General features: G+C 42.9%; 1 protein-coding gene across 1 annotated transcript in view; it reads right to left on the bottom strand.

Moving 5' to 3' along the window:
* LOC135221657 (conserved oligomeric Golgi complex subunit 4-like) overlaps positions 1 to 18,150 on the bottom strand; it is a 304,771-nt gene that overhangs the window by 179,153 nt on the left and 107,468 nt on the right. Inside the window, exons 5-6 of the mRNA XM_064259355.1 lie at positions 15,850 to 16,043; positions 3,732 to 3,888 (exon numbers count right to left, since the gene is read on the bottom strand). Coding sequence (XP_064115425.1) covers positions 3,732 to 3,888; positions 15,850 to 16,043 — 351 coding nt within the window. The remainder of the gene's footprint in view (positions 1 to 3,731; positions 3,889 to 15,849; positions 16,044 to 18,150) is intronic.

Raw genomic sequence — 18,150 nt, 5'->3', positions numbered from 1 at the left:
GAACCTTGCCAGACCCGTTTGATTCATCCTGAACTACTTGGGCATACAACCAGGTCTATCCAAGGACAGAGCCAGGGATGTAAGGTGAGGAGGATCGAGCATTCCCAACTGTCCTGCCAGCAGAATTAGCAGTAGGGGTGGGCTGTGTGCAGTCATCAATCCGCAATGATGACAGCAACATGGGTCCAGGAAAGCACTTCTGCCTTGGAGAAGTGTTCTCCCAAGGAAAGCAGAGAGGTTCGCAAGAAACAAGCCATGCACTCAAATCAGTTGAGCAAATGCAATCGGGGGGTGGGTGTGGTTGAACATGCGGCTGCCTGGCAAGACCTGGTGAGAAGTCTCTCTGTCACCGGTTCGGAATACTTGAGACTCCATAGAGACCAGAGCAGTACTTGGAGTGACTATAGTAGATTCTTTTAAGTAGATTCTTGTGCCTACGAGACGTTTGTTTGGCCTCTGATTGGCTAGTACTGGGAGGTAGGCCGCTCTCTCAGTGTCTCATTATTTTTGTCTGTGGCTTAAAAAACTAGCAATGTTTATATATCTTCAATCATCTCACGCTTTGCTCAAGATAGGAAAGTTTTGGTCATACCATAGGATTCGGTATTAATTGTACAACTAAGTCATCTTTTCCTGCAATCAATACGATAAAACACAAAGGAATTACGAGTAAAAGTGAAGAGAGAAGCATTTATTTTTTATACCTGTTTTTATTTATCAGATTTTGCATCATTAATGCGATCAAGATAAAATAAAACTTGTTTTCATACATCAAATTCACCCTGAATACACTGGTGTTTTCAGATTTTGGATGCGTGTAATATGTGAAGAAAAAATGAAGACTATGGCTTATTATGTTGCATCCGTAAATGATTCAAGTTTGATGGTATTGCAGAGAGAATGAGACCTGCAAGACGACAAGATGTCATTGCGTTTGTCATCTTAGCAAGAGATTTTAGTTGCCAATTAGCGATATAAGAGGTTGCAGTTTCTATAATATTTACCATGTTATATCATTACATTTTCTGTAAATAAATACAAAGAATTCCCATTATAACTGTCGAACATTTTCAATCCGATATCATATGGTATGTCTGGACATATATGATAAGGAAAAAAATAATATTAATCAGATGGATGCATCTGGTATCGTTAGCTCAGATCTAGGCGGGCCACAGGGAATTCAGTCCAACAAAGAAGTTGAACTCTGTGGATAGACTTCGCACTCTTCAACTCAGCCTAAGCTTTAATCTGGTTGTTCAGAATATTGTTTCTAATTTTATTTTATGAATATATTTTCAAACGAAAGTGATATCAGAGACTTATTTGCGTGATATGAGATATCAGAGACTTATTTGCGTGATATGAAATGACAATCTCAGTGAAGTAATAAACAATAAGGAATTAAGAAAGATTGACTTCCTTTCAGGCTGAGTCAAGTACGGATGCAACATGAAAAGACATATTCTTCATTTTCTCTACACATATTATACGCATCCAAAATCTGAAAACACCAGTGTATTCAGGGTGATTTTATTGTATGAAAACACATTTTATTTTATTTTGATCGCATGAATTATGCAAAATCCGATGATAAATAAAAACAGGTATAAAGAAGCCTTTGGTATGACCAAAACTATCCTACCTTTTGGAAAATGAAATAAATGAAGAAATAGAAACATATTGCTAGTTTTATAAGCTACAAAACAAAGATATGACACACTGAGCGAGCAGCCTACCTCCCAGTACCAGCCAATCGGAGGCCGCCAAACAAACGTCCCGTAGGCACAAGAATCTACCTCAAGTGAATTGGACTATAGTAGCGAGCACCCCAACACAGCACCGTTTTTTAGAAGTAGACTTCTTGGAAGTGTAAACCAAAGTCGGTGCGCCCGCAGCTCCTGAAACACAAGACCCTGGTGAAGCATGTGAATCGGTTCCCGCCAGCAGAACCAGGATGAGCCGATGAGAGAACCCATTGCTTCCCCCATGTGGAGGGAGGCAGCCCCTTAGAGGCCCCATGGCCTCTAAGGGGGAGGAGAGGGAGGGGAGGAGAGCAGCCTCCTTCGTTGGCTGATGAGCCTCAGAAGAAAACGGTGAGGCGGCAGCAAATGACAAAGACGAAGTCAATGAAGAAGATGATGATGACACCTTCTTTGACTTCTTCAGGACAGTGGTCAAGTCCCCAATCCCAGAGGGATAGCAGACATCACAGGAGCAGCCGGGGCAGTTGGAAGCGGCAGGAGTAGCCCAGACGGTAGGAACATCTGAAAACAGCAGGGGTGACAATGGCAGGAAACGAAACAGCCAGGGCAGGTAGCTTGATGTCTAGGGGCTACAGGAGCAAGCACAGCAGAAGTCATACTTGGGATGTCAACCATGGGAGACAGCAGGAGTCAGGCAGGGTCACTGGAAAACCTGGAGGCACTGGCAATGCATACTAAGGATGCAGGAGGATGCACAGCTGTGCCCAACACCACTGAAGGGTCATACTTGTTATGGTGATGGGCGAAAACCATCGTAGGCACCTTGGCAAATGAGTGTGAAGTCACTGTGGTCATAGTAGCAGTTATGGGAGCATGAGTCACAACAGGCCCCACCAGGTGGGACAGAAGGTCTTGCAGAGAAGGAGTGCCTACTAGACCTAGGGAGTACCAAGCAAAAGCTAGGTCTCCATAGCCCAAGGATGCTCATCCACTACACCTGAAGAAAGAACAGCTGGGTTAGTGGAGGGAGACTCCTCTTGCTCCGAGGGAAAATTCTCCCCCTCGGAGCAAGCGGAGACCCCCAAGAAGAGGTTATCCTGATCGTCCAGCCTCCCACCACTGTTCTATGCCTGACTAAGTGAGCGAAGAAGACAAATGGGAGCTCTCTCCTGAAGGAGAGAAAACCAGAGGAGGAAGCTTGCTGGGTGAGAGAAACAAGGATGAAGGGTTAGCTACCAAGGGCATAGTCAGAGGCATATAACCTTCAGACGAAGCCTTGGCAGCCTTCCTCCATTAATGTTTTCTCCCTTCAAACTTCACCCACTGCTTAGATAACCATGAGCAACACTCAACAAAAGTGGATTCATGAGAACATTCACGTTCCCTGCAAAAGGTTCAGAGGGCATGAGGATTAACATCAATATAAAAGTGGAAGTTACCATATTTCTTACTGCCAGCCACAGGACACACACACATAGGGAAAGCACTTTATGTACAGGCTTGTATGATTCATGGGTTTGCATGTTATCATTAAGCATAAACACATGTATACACCAAGCACTAACAAAGAAAAGACCCCACCAGGAAAAAAACAGCTCAACAATAGTTGGGGCAGGGAGTGAAGAAACACATGTCTGCATAGCACAATGGCCAAAAGCAAATTGGAATGTTTACATCCAGGCAGGCGGGCCTCATACCTACCGGACGGAAGTTAACTGCCTAACCACTTTGTTTGAAAGTTCAACAACTGTTTCCAACTCCACTCAAAGTCTTTCATAATGCAAAGGAACGATGGTTTATATATCATGTAGGACCAAGTAATGTTCAAAGTAGTTGGACAGTTCGATGCAATGAAATCAAAGGGCATGGCCATGAAGTGAAAGAGTAAATGTAATGTAGCTAAGGTCCATAAAGACAACATACAGTGCCACTTACAATGTGGCACTCGAGGCTTATTGTAAGTTGTACATCCTTACTTTATGTAAACCTCAAAGTTATACAAAAAAATAAAAATCCAATACTAACCATAATAAGTTTCAATGATTGGCTGCCGGATTTCAACAGTTCTTGCAATACCCTCAAACAGTAATGTGATGGTGTCAGCCCAAATAACATGTGATCGCTTTTCTTTTGGACCAAGATTTTGGGCTTTCGTTAGATTCTGGGCAGTTTTTTCTTGAATCTAAAAGAATGAGAACTTTAATTCTATGGAAAGACAAAAATAAAATGGATAAATATATCTCTTTAAATCAAACTAATCTACATGGTGGGTACAAGGTAATCATAAATGAATATAATGGCATACACCATGAGAAAAAATTATGCTAAAAGAAATATGAAATTTTTTTTTTAAGATTTGCCAAAGAAAAGAGCTGCTGCTGATGCACACAAAGCATAAATTATATACCAGATAGACAATGAAGATTTTCTAGAGGTCAACATTAAATACATTAAATCTAGGGGAAAAGCATTTAAAATTTAATCAATAACTTGCCAAACACAAACTTAAAAGTACATAAAAGACTTCTGTATAAGAAAGGACCATCATATACTAAAAATATATTTAGATTTCAAAGCTCAACTCTTCTATGCAAAGGACACTCCGAAATCAGGCCAGTGGGTAGAAGGGACTTTAGCTTTGGTGGGCAACCCTTGTAAGAGATATTTTCTTAATACAAACCTAGTTTGCTAGCCTTGAACTGTGCCACAGCCAATGTACTGTACTGTGGCCTTCCATGGTCTTGGGTTTCAGTTCCCTTGCCTGAGGTTACTATCAAACATTTATCCTTCTTTTTTTTTCTTTTTTTTTTTTTTTTTTTTTTTCCCTCATTCACGTTCATCTTTTCAAAAGCGTGTAGGACATGCTGATGAGAAGGCAAAAGGTGCCTGGTGGATTATCAGGAAAGTGCCTTCATCTCCACCTAATCTTTTTCTTCTGAGCATATTATTTTTAAATCCATCCTGACTGTCCTCCTCTAATAGTTGCGGCAGACCTGGCGGATTTCTTTTGCCTTACAAAGTGTGCCAGCCACAACCTGTTGACCAGTTGCTTCTGGGACTTTATTTTCAGTGAATTATGGTGACATTAATTTACACTCTTAACAGTGAATTATGGTGATGTTAATTTATACTCAACAGAATTTTTATAAATAATGAAAATGCTGTTGTTATTGATGGTATTGTTGTTTATTGTTCTGTTGATTTTTACAATGTTGCTACTCTACTGTTATGAGTTTATTTATTGGTTTTTATTCTGATTTTATGTTGTTAATTTTAACTCTTTTGGGAGACTGAGCTGAACCCTGGGCCTGTAACTCATTACAGCAAGAAAAATTAAAAAGTACTTTACTCAAATTTTCAGGGCTTTAGATCAAATTTTCTTGATCTCCAGAGTTGAGCCCATTGCTATGATTTGTTGTTTCTATTTGAGACTTGTAAGGAGTAACAAGTCAAAGGTGGAGTTTTTAATTCTAGGGTTTGATGCCCCTGATTTTATTTATTGGTGAAACATCCCACACACACAAGGTATGGCTGTACACTCCAAGTCTGGATGACCCATTTATCGTCAGAAAAAATTTTGAGTGTAGTTGCCATTAAGTTCTTATTTTAAAATTTTCACTGGGTTATATTATATCCTTGACAGATGGTAAGAGGAGAAGTCCCATATGGTGAAAGTCCAAGAAATCCAGGAGAGTGGCAAAATCCACCACTGAAGCAGAAGCTCTGAGTGTTGAGGCGGCTATAGAAGGTTTGATATATTTCAAGTATTTGTGAGAAGAGGTAGTAGGAGGGAGAAATTTAGAAGCGTTGGTTTATACTGATAGTAAAACACTAATGACTGCCATCAAATCAAGTACTGGTGCAAGTAGTAAGAGATTAAAAATAGATATTGCAGCAATAAAGGAAACCATAGAATCTGGGGAAATAAAAGAGGTAAGATCTATAAAAGGAAAGGATCAAATAGCTGATGCATTAACTAAAGCATAAGTTTCAGGGGAAAATATTTGAAATTATGTATAGGGTAAAGAGCTGGAGTATAAAGTAAATTAGAGGGGATTAGGTTAGGAAGCAGTCGGAGGGGAGGTGAAAAAAAAAGAGATAAATGTGGTTATAAATCAGTTTAGTTAGATTTATTTCATTTTTATTGTTATTGTTATCTTCTGCATTGTTGAAATGTGGTGGATGTCCAATGTATGGGAAGCATATGTTTGATTTTAGGTGTCACTTGATGTATTCAAGTTGTTTTGTGACGTCATAGAAGACAAGATGGCAGTGGCGTCGGGTGGAATGTAAACAATAACAGAGCGGAGAGGAGGACACATGGAGTTGGTGTTTGGTTGTGTAGGAGAGAGCTCTCTGTCTGGTAAGAATTCTTGGGTTGTAAGTCTTGTTGTGGTGTTGTTTGAAGTCTGAAGCGGGAGTATATTTGGACCAAAGAATGTGAACAGGTGGGTAGATTGCATATTTGAGTTAATAAGAAAAGATTAGGACAGGTAAATATTCAGATACATATCATCTGCTCTTGTTCCAAAGGGCACTGCCCTCCAAAGCGAAAAGAGACCCTTGAGAATATGTTAACCAATCGCCAACACCAGGCAGCCCCCCCCCCCCCCCCCCCCCCCCCCCCCGACCTTGCTCGACAAACGTGAGAAGAGGGTGAAAGAGAAGGATAGATTACTGGGAGAGAAAATGGAGGGCAAAGGTTCCAAGGTTTTCCTTCCGGCAAACTGACAGCACAAGCGGCTGGAGTAGCATCTCATAACAAATAGGAAAAACAAGTTGGACAACAGTCAGGAAAGAACTCTTAAAAACACATCTGCATCACATGACGGGCAAAAGCAAAGTGGAATGTTTACATCCGGGTAGGCAGGGAGATCTCCCCACCTACCGGATGGTAGTTCATGAACAACCACTTTGTTCAAGAGTTTTAACGCCACTGTTTCAGCTTCACCGTAGGCAATTCCTGATGTAGAGGACCGAGGGTTTCTAAATTATGTAGGAACATATACAAATTACTTTTAAAATTTTGTCACTGTTCCTACACGATATACAAACCCTCGGTCCTTTACATAAGGAAGACTCACTCATTAGAGGGAGGAATCTGAGTGAGTCTCTGAACTGACTGGAATTTGCCACATCTGTGTTCCTCTTCTTGGTTGACAAAGTGGGGAAAAGTACCATGCCTCTGACAAATTTAACTGAGTGTAAGAACTGCATGGACAATTGTGAGACTTCCGGACCTTTTCAAATGACCGCGGAAATCGTAATCTCATATGAAAATAGGCTAGGATGAGTCTAAAAGTCAGTAACAGTAGGGCTAATATGAGAATCGAGTTGGCCTTATTGTCAGGGTCTCCTTCCTCCCCTTGCTAGAGGAAAGAGTGGGATTGCTTCTATAAATATAACGATATAAAAATAGTAGAACAGATGCTCGATGTGTAAACTTACCAGGCATTCAGAACCGGCCAGTTCCATGCATGTGTCAGCTAAGATCCCACTCTCTGATCCTCGGTCTGAACTGGAAAAGTAAGAGATTGAAGGATGGCAAGGGAAAGAGGAGAGGCCAGTCACTCGCACAATAATTCTCATTTCCATAACTGTACACCTTAGGAGAGATGTTACCTGTCCTCTTAGAGGAGCCAGATAAGTTACACAATTTGTTGAGCAGCTACCACAGGTCCCAAGGAAAAAGTGTTCAAGAAATTGTGGGTGATGTCCCAAAGGTAGAAAGACGTAAACATGGTCTACCACAACCAAACCCCTGCCTTCAGTGCCTGAGGAATTGACAGATTCTTCTGGCATGCGAGGGATAGACCAATACCCCTGACTTTGTGAGTTCGGGCATAAGGTATCAATGTCATTATTGCCAGCAGCTAAGTATGCTCTTCTGATCGTCTCGCGAAGCCAGAAAGAAATCGTGTTCTTGGACATGCCCATACTAACAAAGAGTTGTTGACACTCAGGCCAGAGATGTAAATCCTCTTTAGATAGTAATGCAGCACTCTAACAGGACAAAGTAGTATCTCCTCTGGATCATTATCGACAAAGTCCTCTAGGGAAAAGATCATGAAGGACTCAAACCTGGTGTCAGGGACAGACAGGTTCTGAGTTTTCACTATGAAATCCAGAACAAAGTCAAGAGTAACATCCCTATCCCCTCAAGTGTTTAGCATCAAAGGAAAATCCATGAAGTTCACCCACTCTCTTTGCTAATACCAGGGCAAGCAGAAAGACGGTCTTGAGGGTCAGATACCTGTCTGACGACTATGTATTATAAAGGCTTGGATGCTGCAAAAGTCAGGCTCCTTAATACGAGTCACATCCCACTCAGGGGCCTGAGGTCCCTGGGAGGATAAGACCTTTCGAAGCTCCTTATCAGAAGCGAAAACTCCAGGGAAGAGGAGATATCACCATCTTTCAGGTGGAAGACTAGGCCGAGTGCAGCCCTATAGCCTTTCACAGCTGAAATGGAGATGCTTCTCTCGGTAAAGGAAGATGATGAAGTCTGCGGCCTGTTGAACAGACCTGCTGGAGAGATACCCTATCTACGACACCAACCACAGAAGATGGCCCATTTTCACTGGTATACCACTGCACAAGACTGTCTGAGGTATCCAACCATCTCTACTGCTGCGTGGCGAGAAAAGCCTCTCGCTTGCAAGAGATGCTGGATACTCTCCAGCTGTGAAGACACAGGGATTGCTCAGTCTGATAGTACGGTTCTACATGTGGTTGACACAGGACACAGGTTGTGCCAGGGAGGAATCTCTCTTGGTGCCTCTGACAGCAGAGTTAGCAGGTCCGGATACCAAATAGCCAGAGCCACCAGAATCATCCTGTGATTCGGGGTGATCAACACCAAGTTGCTTACCTTGTGAATCAGACAAAACGGAGGGAAGGCGTAGACATTGAGGTTTCCTCACAGGTGTTAGAATGAGTCCTCTGCAGTGGCCCATGGGTCTGGCATGATGGAACAGAAGACTTGAAGTTTTCTGTTATGCCGGGCGGTGCCCAGATCAATGCACTTGCATTGTCAACTGATGTAGCAGGAGGGAGAAAAAACCCTCCTGCTTGTTGACATATGCCACCAGTATTGAGGTGTTGTCACTCATCAACACCACAGAATGTCCCATCACTTGATCCTGAAACTCTTAGAGGGCCAGGAAAGCTGCCTTAAGTTTCAGGATGTCCTCCCTTCTTCTTCTTACCCTTACCCTCTTTTCCTGATTGGAAAGAGGATTAAAATGGACATGATTGCGTGCCTTTCTTGGCAGAAAAAGACGAAGGCTGGGTATTCCCGTGAGCACCCTTTGAAGCCTGGGTCTTCTTAGGGGCCGAGGAAGTGCTAGCCTGCCTGACCCAAGGGTCTGGTCACAGCGGCACACGAAGACCCAGAGGTCTTGGCCACTGCCTGGTGAACAAGGTGGTCATTGTCGTTGGCACGTCTCTTGTCCACCGCAGCATCTACCAACTCCTTGGGGAAGAGAGAGACAGATCCCAGCAACAGTCCATTCCTAAGGGCCAATGTTAACTTGGGACCTGCAGACCTGCAGCAACATCCCTCCTGTTCAGCACCAGGTTTGCCCACAGGTTTGCCATCTGGTGGGCCAGGTAGGAGATAGTCATACCTTCAGACTGGCGCAGTCTCCCAAAGAAGGAGTCCTCTCCAGGGATGATCGCAACCGAGGAAGCAGCAACCTTGGTTACTGTGAAAGAAGACAGATTCAGCCAGGAGATTGCCTGGAAAGCTAGCATACGTTCACTGCATCTTGCTGCAAGAGGGAGACCCCTTCTACAGTAGGCTGCTGCAGCGAGAGATCCAGGCCTAGATGAACCAGGTCAGGGTCAACCTGTTTAGTCGGCAAAGACCCCTCCAAGGGCTTGTAGAATTGCTTTTGTTGAGGCCAAGGAGGGGGAAGAAACTTCTCCGAGCAGATTGATTGAAGTGAATTTTCCTGCCCAGAGACAAGGTTATTTACTTGATCAAGTACCCCTGCAAATGGGGACCATGGCACCCCTACTGAAGCTTTTGGTCCCTTTATTAGACACAAAAGGATTCAAGGCTTGAAGGACAATCCACAGAAGAGGCCATGGTCCCTTCGCCGAGATCACTGTGCTGACGAATCAGTGCGATGAACTCTGCAAAGGTCTTCTGTATCTTAGGGTGTCTGCATCCTGAAGAAGACTCTCAAGTCATTCCTAGGTGTAGTCCTCCTGATCTACTCTCCCTGCAAGAGGGAGAACCTCGGCAGACCCCTGGTATCCCTCCTCAACTACCTGAGCATACGACCAGGCCAGCCTGAGAACTACCCAGGGCATAGGCCCTCATGGCCAAACTCCAATAAGAAGCATTCTCCTTGAAGTCTCTCAAGTCCAACTCACGCCTACCAGTGAAACCCAAGGAGGTGAGGGGGTAGGTAAGAGGGATCAAGCACTCCTACCTGTCCTACTGGAAAAACCAGGAGAGGCAAGCTGTGGGCGGTCACCAACCCACGATGGTGACCGAGGCACTGTCCCTAGGAGAGCGGAGTGGTTTACACAAACGCACCTGAGCACTTGGCTCAGGTGAGCAGGGCTGTTCACATGAACGTGATTGGGGTCTGGCTAGAACCGAGTGTTCGGGTATCAACTAATGTGAACTTGCTCCATCCTCTTGATGTGCTCCTGTCTTCTTTGAGGCCAAAACCCCCTGAGAAGAAAACCGAATGGGGGACCTCCTCTCTGCATCTCCGAATGTCTACCGGGTTGGAACCTGGCCGGGCACTCAAAGTGGTGCTGGCAGAAAGCATCAAAACACCTGCAAGTTTTATCACTGCTGATTTGGGGTGCCAAAGATTTTGCGGAATCTTTGGCATGACTCAACTTGGCTGAGCACCCGACACTCCTGAATCTTGCATGGAACAATCAATGGGATTGGTCTCCCCTCGAGTGTCCAAAGAAACTTGGAGAGACAGGCACAATACCAGAAGCGGACTTCTTTGTACTGGTATTAAGAGCATGGGCATGCAAGGCCAACGCACTTTAAGCTCCCAACACACGAGAACCTGGTGGGGTGCACGAACCGGTTCCTAAGCCTGAGGGCTGGGGAGAGCCGAGAGATAAAAATTGCTTCCCCTGTGGAGGGAGACAGCCCCTTGGAGATCCCATGGCAAGACTTTTCAGTGGGGGAGAGGCAGCCTTCTTCTTCAGCCAGTGAGCCTCAGAAGAAGGGGAGGAGGCAGCAGATGGCAAAGACAAAGATAATGATGACACCTTCTGACTCCTCTTCTTCGATTTCCTCTTGGACATCTTTTCCAGGATGGCAGTCAGGTCTCCCATCCATGCCCTATGGTAGGGGTGAAAGAATACTACCACCGTAGGTTCTGTGGGTTGTAGAAGGCAACTAAAGGGACAGCTGCTGCCTTGCAGTCTTACTTTTTAGTAAAAGGCTAGGTCCACTGCCAATAACTGTGGAAACTGCTGCCTTGCAGTCTTACTTTTCAGTCAAAGGCTAGGTCCACCACCAATAACTGTGGTTGATGACAGCAAGGGCATACGATCGTAAAAACCCCTTTGCCAAACAATAAACCATGCCTGATGTTTTAAGGAATATGAGTGCAGCTAGGGCATCCCCTGTATGCAACGCGTGTCAAAATCCCCTACTGGCGTGATAAATGGGTAAAGGGTACCGCAGGGGTCACGACTGTGGCCAAAGAAGTTAGTGAAAGAGTAGAAGATAAGAGCAGGTACGTGGAACATAGGAATTCTAATAGGAAAACTGATGGAGATAGTAGATGTGATAGAGAGGAGAAGGACAGACTTCTTGTGCAGGAGACTAGGTGGAAAGGGAGTGGAACTAGAGATAGCAAATGGGTATAAGCTATATTACAGTGGATCACGAGGGGGAAGAAATGGAATTGGAAGTATAGTAAGTAACAACTGCAAGGAAAGTAATAACTGCAAGGAAAAAGTGGTAGAAGTAAAGAGAGTGAATGATAGGCTTTTAAAGATTCAATAGTAGTAGGAGACAAGGTAGTAAATATAATATCACCATGCACTCCTCAGATGGGGTGCCAAGAGCAAGAGAAAGAATTATTTAGACAAGAGTTTGAGGCTGCCATTAGGACAGTGAAAGAGGAGGAGAAACTAATACTAGGAGCTGATATGAATGGCAGGGTAGGAAAGAGAAGAGATGGGTATCAGGAGGTACACATAGGCAATGGGTTTGGAATTAGAAATGTCGATGGGGATTATTTATTGGAGATGACTCACAGTTTTGAATTGGCCTGTATAACCACATGGTTTCAAAAGTTAGATAAGTACCTGATAACTTATGAAAGTGGAGGAGCGCAGAGCCAAATAGATTACATCCTGGTTAGAGGAGCCGACAAAAGCAATGTGACAAACTGCAAAGTGATCTTGGGAGAAGCATGTGTTAAACAGCATAGGTTGGTGGTGATGGGTTTCAAGATGAGAGGTAGGAAACCTAAGAAGAGAAAGATAAGATCTAGAATTAAGTTGGGACCTTAAAGGAGAAAAGGGGGAGCAATTTAGGAGGACAGTGTGAGAGAGATGTCTGGAAAGGGGAACGTAGAATTTGGACAGGGTAACAGAGTGGAAAATATTTGGGCAGAAATGAGAGAAATATGTGTTAGGGAGGCAGAGAAACTGGTGGGAAGAACCAGCGGATATGAGTGTCGAGAGGAGAAAAGTGGTGGTGGAATGGAGAGGTGCAAGAATCAATTAAAAGAAAATTAAAAGCATTTAAGGATTGGAAAGTAAGGCATGCACAGGGTGCAGAGGTAAGGTAACAGAGAAGAGGAAAGAGAGGCGGGGAGGAGGGTAGGTATGGCTACAGGACGGGCGGCAGAGCAGTTAAATGAAAGACTGGGAACAAGAGAAGGAGAAAAGGATATCTATAAGATTTCAAACTTGTGGAAAAGGTAGAAACCGGTAATGGGTAAATTGGGTGTCATCAAGGATAGTGATGGAAATATATTGTATAAAGACATTAAGAAGAGATGGCGAGAATATTTTGAACGACTGTTAAATACTGAAAATAAGAGAGAGGAGATGGGGAAAGCACAGAGGGTGGAGGGACCAGTGATGGTGATACAAGATGCAGAAGTGAAGAGAGCATTAAAGAAAATGAAGAATGGCAAATCACCACATCCATCAGAGTTCCAAATTGAAATGATCAAATTACTAGATACAGTGGGGGAAAAATGGAGGCTGGATTTATTAAAAGCTATATGTGACGAGGAAGAAATGCCAAGGGACTGGAAGGAGAGTCTAATGGTACATATATATATAAGCAGAAGGGAAAGGTCATGGTTTGTGGTAAATACAGGGGAATTAAACTAACAGAGCATGAATTGAAAGTTTTAGAGAGAATACTGGATGAGAGATTAAGAGAGATTGTTAAGATTGGAAAACAGCAGTATGGATTCATGAGAGGAAGAGGGATGGTGGATGCCGTCTTCATAATAAGACAGCTACAGGAAAAGAGGCTAGAGGGAAACCAGGAGCTCTATTGTGCATTTATAGACCTAGAGAAAGGATACGATAGAATCCCAAGAGAAGTGATATTTTGGTTTTTAAGGAAAAGGAGTCCCAGAAAAGTTGGTTAGGATGGTCAAGATGATATATAAAAGAACAAGCACAAAAGTGATAACAGCAGTTGGGGAAACAGAAAACTTTGAAGTTAATGTTGGATTACACCAGGAGTCAGCATTAAGCCCATTTTAGTTTGTGCTGGTCATGGATGTGTTGGCTAAAGAGATCAGGAATGAAGAGCTGTGGGAGTTGTTGTATGCCGATGATCTGGTGATTATGTACTGCTGGAAATTAGGAAGACCTACAGAGAAGGGTTGGATAGTGCCAGGAGTCTTTAGAGAGGGGTGGCTTAAAGGAGATTATGAATAAAACAGAGGTTTTGCTGAGCAGTAAGGAAGATAGAGACAGAATAGTAATACAAGAAACAAGAGGCTTGATTATAAAAATGCAGAAAAGTTTAAATACTTGGGATCTACTTTAAGCTAAGATGGAGGATGTGAGGCTGAAGTTGACAGTAGGATAAAAGTTGCATGGGGGAAGTGGAGAGAGGTAGATGAAGTGGTATGTGATAAGAAAATGCCAATCAAGCTAAAAGTAAAGATATATAACACAGTGATAAGATGAGTGTTAATGTATAAAGCTGAAACATGGGCTCTAAGAAGAAAAGAGGAAGTAAAGCTTGAGAGAACAGAGATGAGAATGCTGAGGTGGATTATGGGAATATCACTACTTGATAGATTGGAAAAATTATGAAATAAGAAGAAGGGCAGGCTTAGTAAAGATTACAGAGGTGATAAGAGAGTCACAATTGAGATGGTATGGGCATGTGTTGAGGATGGATCATGAGGAGAGAGTGAAGAGGGCTTGGGAGGAACCTGTTAGAGGAAGAGGATCGAGAGGGAGACAGAGAATTAGATGGCGAGATAAAATGAAGAAGATATGGAGAGAAGAGGTTTGGTGGAGGATGACGCCTTTGATAGAAGGCAGTGAAGAAGGTGCATCAGGCAACCGACCCCTTAATGTAGAGATAAAGGTGGGAAAGAAGAAGTCACGTCTCCTATCCAGGAGAAAGCAGCAGGAACCACAGGACCAGCCCGGGCAGCTGGGGCAGACGGAGCAACATGAGTGGCCATGGCGACAGGAGCTGGGATAGCAGGAGCGGCCCAGGCAACCAGGGCAGAAGGAGTGGCCCAAGCAACAGGAGCAACCAAGATGGTCGGGGTAGGAGACACAGCAAGGAGCAACCAGGACCACAGGTACAGTAGGAGGTAGGGTTACTGCATACTGGGGAGCTGGAGCATGAACAGCAGTCTGGTCCACCACCGTCATGGTCATCAGGGTTGGAAAGAGTGTTGACACTGACGTGGGGACCTTCGCAAAAGCTGTCATGGTTACCGTGGTCATCATCGGAGTGGCTGCAGCATGGGTGACCACCAGGAACCGCCTCCTGGTGCCTGGCCGACAAACCTCAAGCGCCAAGCAGTCGAGATGGTGGAGGGAGACTCCTCTTGCTCTGAGGGAAAAATTACCTCTCAAAGCAAATGGAGGGCCCTAAGAAGAGGTCGTCTCGATTGCCCGGCCCCCACCCCCTGACATCTTCACCAAATGAAGCGAGTGAAGATGAAGAGAAATCGCTCCTGAAGGAGAAACAGCCAGAAGGGGAAGTTTGGCAGCAGGGAGATGTGCGGAAGAAGGGTTAGCTACCAAGGGCATAGTCAGAGGCATCTAGTATCCTTCTGACACTGCCTTGGCAACCTTCCTCCTATACTACTGTTTCCTTCCTGTAAACTTCACCCACTGTACAGGCGACCAAGAACAATACTCAGCCCAAGTTGATTCAAGATTACAACCATGCCCCTGCAACGAGTGCAGAGGACATGACAGGCAGTCCCCAGTTATCGGCAGGGGTTCCGTTCTCGGCAGGGTGCTGATAAACGGAAAATGCCATTAACCATTTATGACGCATGTGGCACCGAGTTTCAGTTAATGGCCTCTGGTAGGTATGCTATGGCACCATAACTCTATTATCAACATCTTATGGCGCCAATAACCGAAACTTGGCCCGTTATAGCACCAAAAATTGCAGATTTTATGGCACTAGACAAGTGCCAAAAAACCAGATTGCCATTAACTGGAGACTGCCTGTACCACCATTGCCACCAACACCAGGGCAAGCACTCTGTGTGGAGGCCTTTCGCTCAGATGGCTCGAGGGTTTGAGACAAAAATAAAAATCAAATACACAAGCAGTCAAAATCGACAACAAAAGAAACAAGAAAGATCCCATTGGGAAAAAAAATAAAACGGTGATCAGGGCAGAGTCAAGAAACGTGTCTACGTAACAACACAGCTGAAAGCAAATTGGACTCCTGCTTACCGAACGGTAGTTAACCGCCTAACCACCTTGTTTGAAAGTTTAATGGTTGCTTCCGGCTTCGCTGTAAGTAGTTCCTTATGTATAGGACCAAGGGTTTGTATATCTTGTGGGAACAAAACTAAATTAGCAATGTAAAAAAATTAGCATACCAGAAAGTCTATTCTTAAGTTATTCAGATTAAGTATTTGAATATTCTCTGGTAACAAAACAAAAAAAGCTGTTTATCACTCACTTCAGCACACAGATAAGTTGTAAATTTCTTAAGACCTTCCTCATGTTTGTTTAATAGAGGAAACAATTTGAAAAACCTGTCAACACTAGCCATGTCTTCCCTCTTAACAGCATCATCAAATTTGCGAGTTATTGTAGCGCTAAGTTCTCTTTCAGCTTGACGAAGACGGTCAAACCAAGTTTCAACACTTTCAGCTGGAAAAAGGGTAAACATGAATTAGCATGCTTTTTGATAAATGTATAATATATGGATTCTATAAATTGTTATCAACTGTCAACCCCCAGTATATCTGCAAGAGATGCATACCAGTAACTCAGTATCTCCATTAGATAAAGATGGAATAAAGAATAGAAATGAATGGTTATTATACTGTTTGGTAGTTTCAGTGGTTGAAGAGAGATAATGAAAATTTATGATTACATACTGTACTGTGTGCTAGGTAAAAGTGGTTGCTTGGCGATCGTTCGGTACTCGTAGTGCTGAACGTAAACAAAAGGTTGGAAGCTTTTTTTGATTGTTTGTTTATTATAGTTAATGATTATAGTTAATGATCAATTAATAATTATTTGAAATGAGTACATACTGATTATTTATACATTTTATTGGCATATTCTAAGCTTTTAGCTTCTTAGGTTTAGATGTCAGAATCATAGACTAGCTACAGTAGCAACTGCTAACATAGGCTAGGCTTACTGATAAGGGACACACGCTAAAGTCCTAAAATATGCAGTAAAAATTGGGTTGAACATTACAGTGGACCCCCCTTATTCGCGTTCTCCGGATTCGCGGACTCACACATTCGCGGATTTCTCTCGGGAACGTTTCCCCGCATTATTCGCGGAAAATTCGCGCATTCGCGGTATTTTTCTATGAGAAATATCCACAAATTCCTGGTTTTTGTGATCAATTTCATCATAAAATGCACTTTTTGTGATAAAACCATTAAAAAAACCAAGTATGAAAATTTTTAGTGGTTTTTCTTAAGTTTTAACTAACAAAATAGACTGTTTTTAGCGCTTTTATAGGGGTTCCAAACATTTGCGGATTCTAACTATTCACGGGGGGGTCTGGTACGCATCCCCCGCGAATACGGGGGGAACACTGTACATGCAGTTGAATATTACTCAAGTATGAACAGTATTTTGCCTTTTTGGAGTCATATTTCTTCTGTCAGATCGGCATCATAACCCTAGAACATGTGTTGTAAGCCTGGAAATATAATTTACTGGGGTGTTTTTGTAGGGCTTGGAGCAAGTTAGGCAATTTACAAGTAAAATGCGGTTCAAGATACGAAAAGCTCAGGTTAGAAGGCTGCCTCGAAACAGATTAACTTCGTATGCCGAGGTACCACTGTACTTGATAAGAAAATAGGTTTTTCGAAAGGGAATGCTACAGGCGGCCCTTGGTTAGCAGCAGGGTTCCGTTCCTGGCCTCCGACGCTAAGTGATTTTCGACGCTAAGCGATTTAAAACCTACGGCTGCCGCACACCTTCTTTCGAAATTCTAGACCAGTTAACAGCGCCCTAGACCAGTCAAACGGCGCCGTAATCCCGCAATGGCGCAATAGGTAAAATCATATTTATACAGTATAGTACTATAGAATTTACAGTATTATAAATACTGTAAAGTGAAAAAAAGCCTAGCTTTAATCCTTTGGGTGTCTAGTGTAAGTAAAGATATAATAAGGTTTTATACAGTGTACAGGTAGCTGTAGTGTTCAAGTTACGATAATTCGTCTTATGATAATCCGATTTTATGAGAGACCAATTTATACAACAGTCTAACTTTATCCCATCTTCTAGTTACATAAGTTCAAAAACAGCAAAAGAGAATAAAAGTATGGTTTTAACGTTATACTCGTTGTGTAAACATGTACAGCCATGAACATCTGAACGAAAAATAACTTTTTTTTTCTAAGTACAACCGAATTGGATAACATCCGTTTGGCTTGTATTTCAATCATCGTACTATAGTACACTATTACCGTAGTTGTTATAAATGGCGTTATGTAGAATAGAACTGAGATATCTTAATGTAATAATTTTATTCGCTATAGATCAAAGATCACTATAGATCAATCGGGAAATATACTGTTAATTTTGAACCCAGTTATAACTGAAGCTGAAAAAACTGTTCACGCTGCTAATGACTATTATTGTGCATCGACAACAAGGATAAAACACCAGTAAACGTATGCCATCAAACACAACCGTAGATAAAATTGATAAAATAATTTTAATCAAAACTACTGTACTTGAAAGAACACATTTTACTGTTGGTTTCATGCTGATATAAGATAAA

This window comes from Macrobrachium nipponense, chromosome 3, assembly GCF_015104395.2.
Source record: "Macrobrachium nipponense isolate FS-2020 chromosome 3, ASM1510439v2, whole genome shotgun sequence".
NCBI classification, from domain to species: Eukaryota; Metazoa; Arthropoda; class Malacostraca; order Decapoda; family Palaemonidae; genus Macrobrachium; species Macrobrachium nipponense.
Note: the sequence above shows the minus strand (reverse complement) of the source record. Positions and strands in the feature narration are given on the sequence as shown.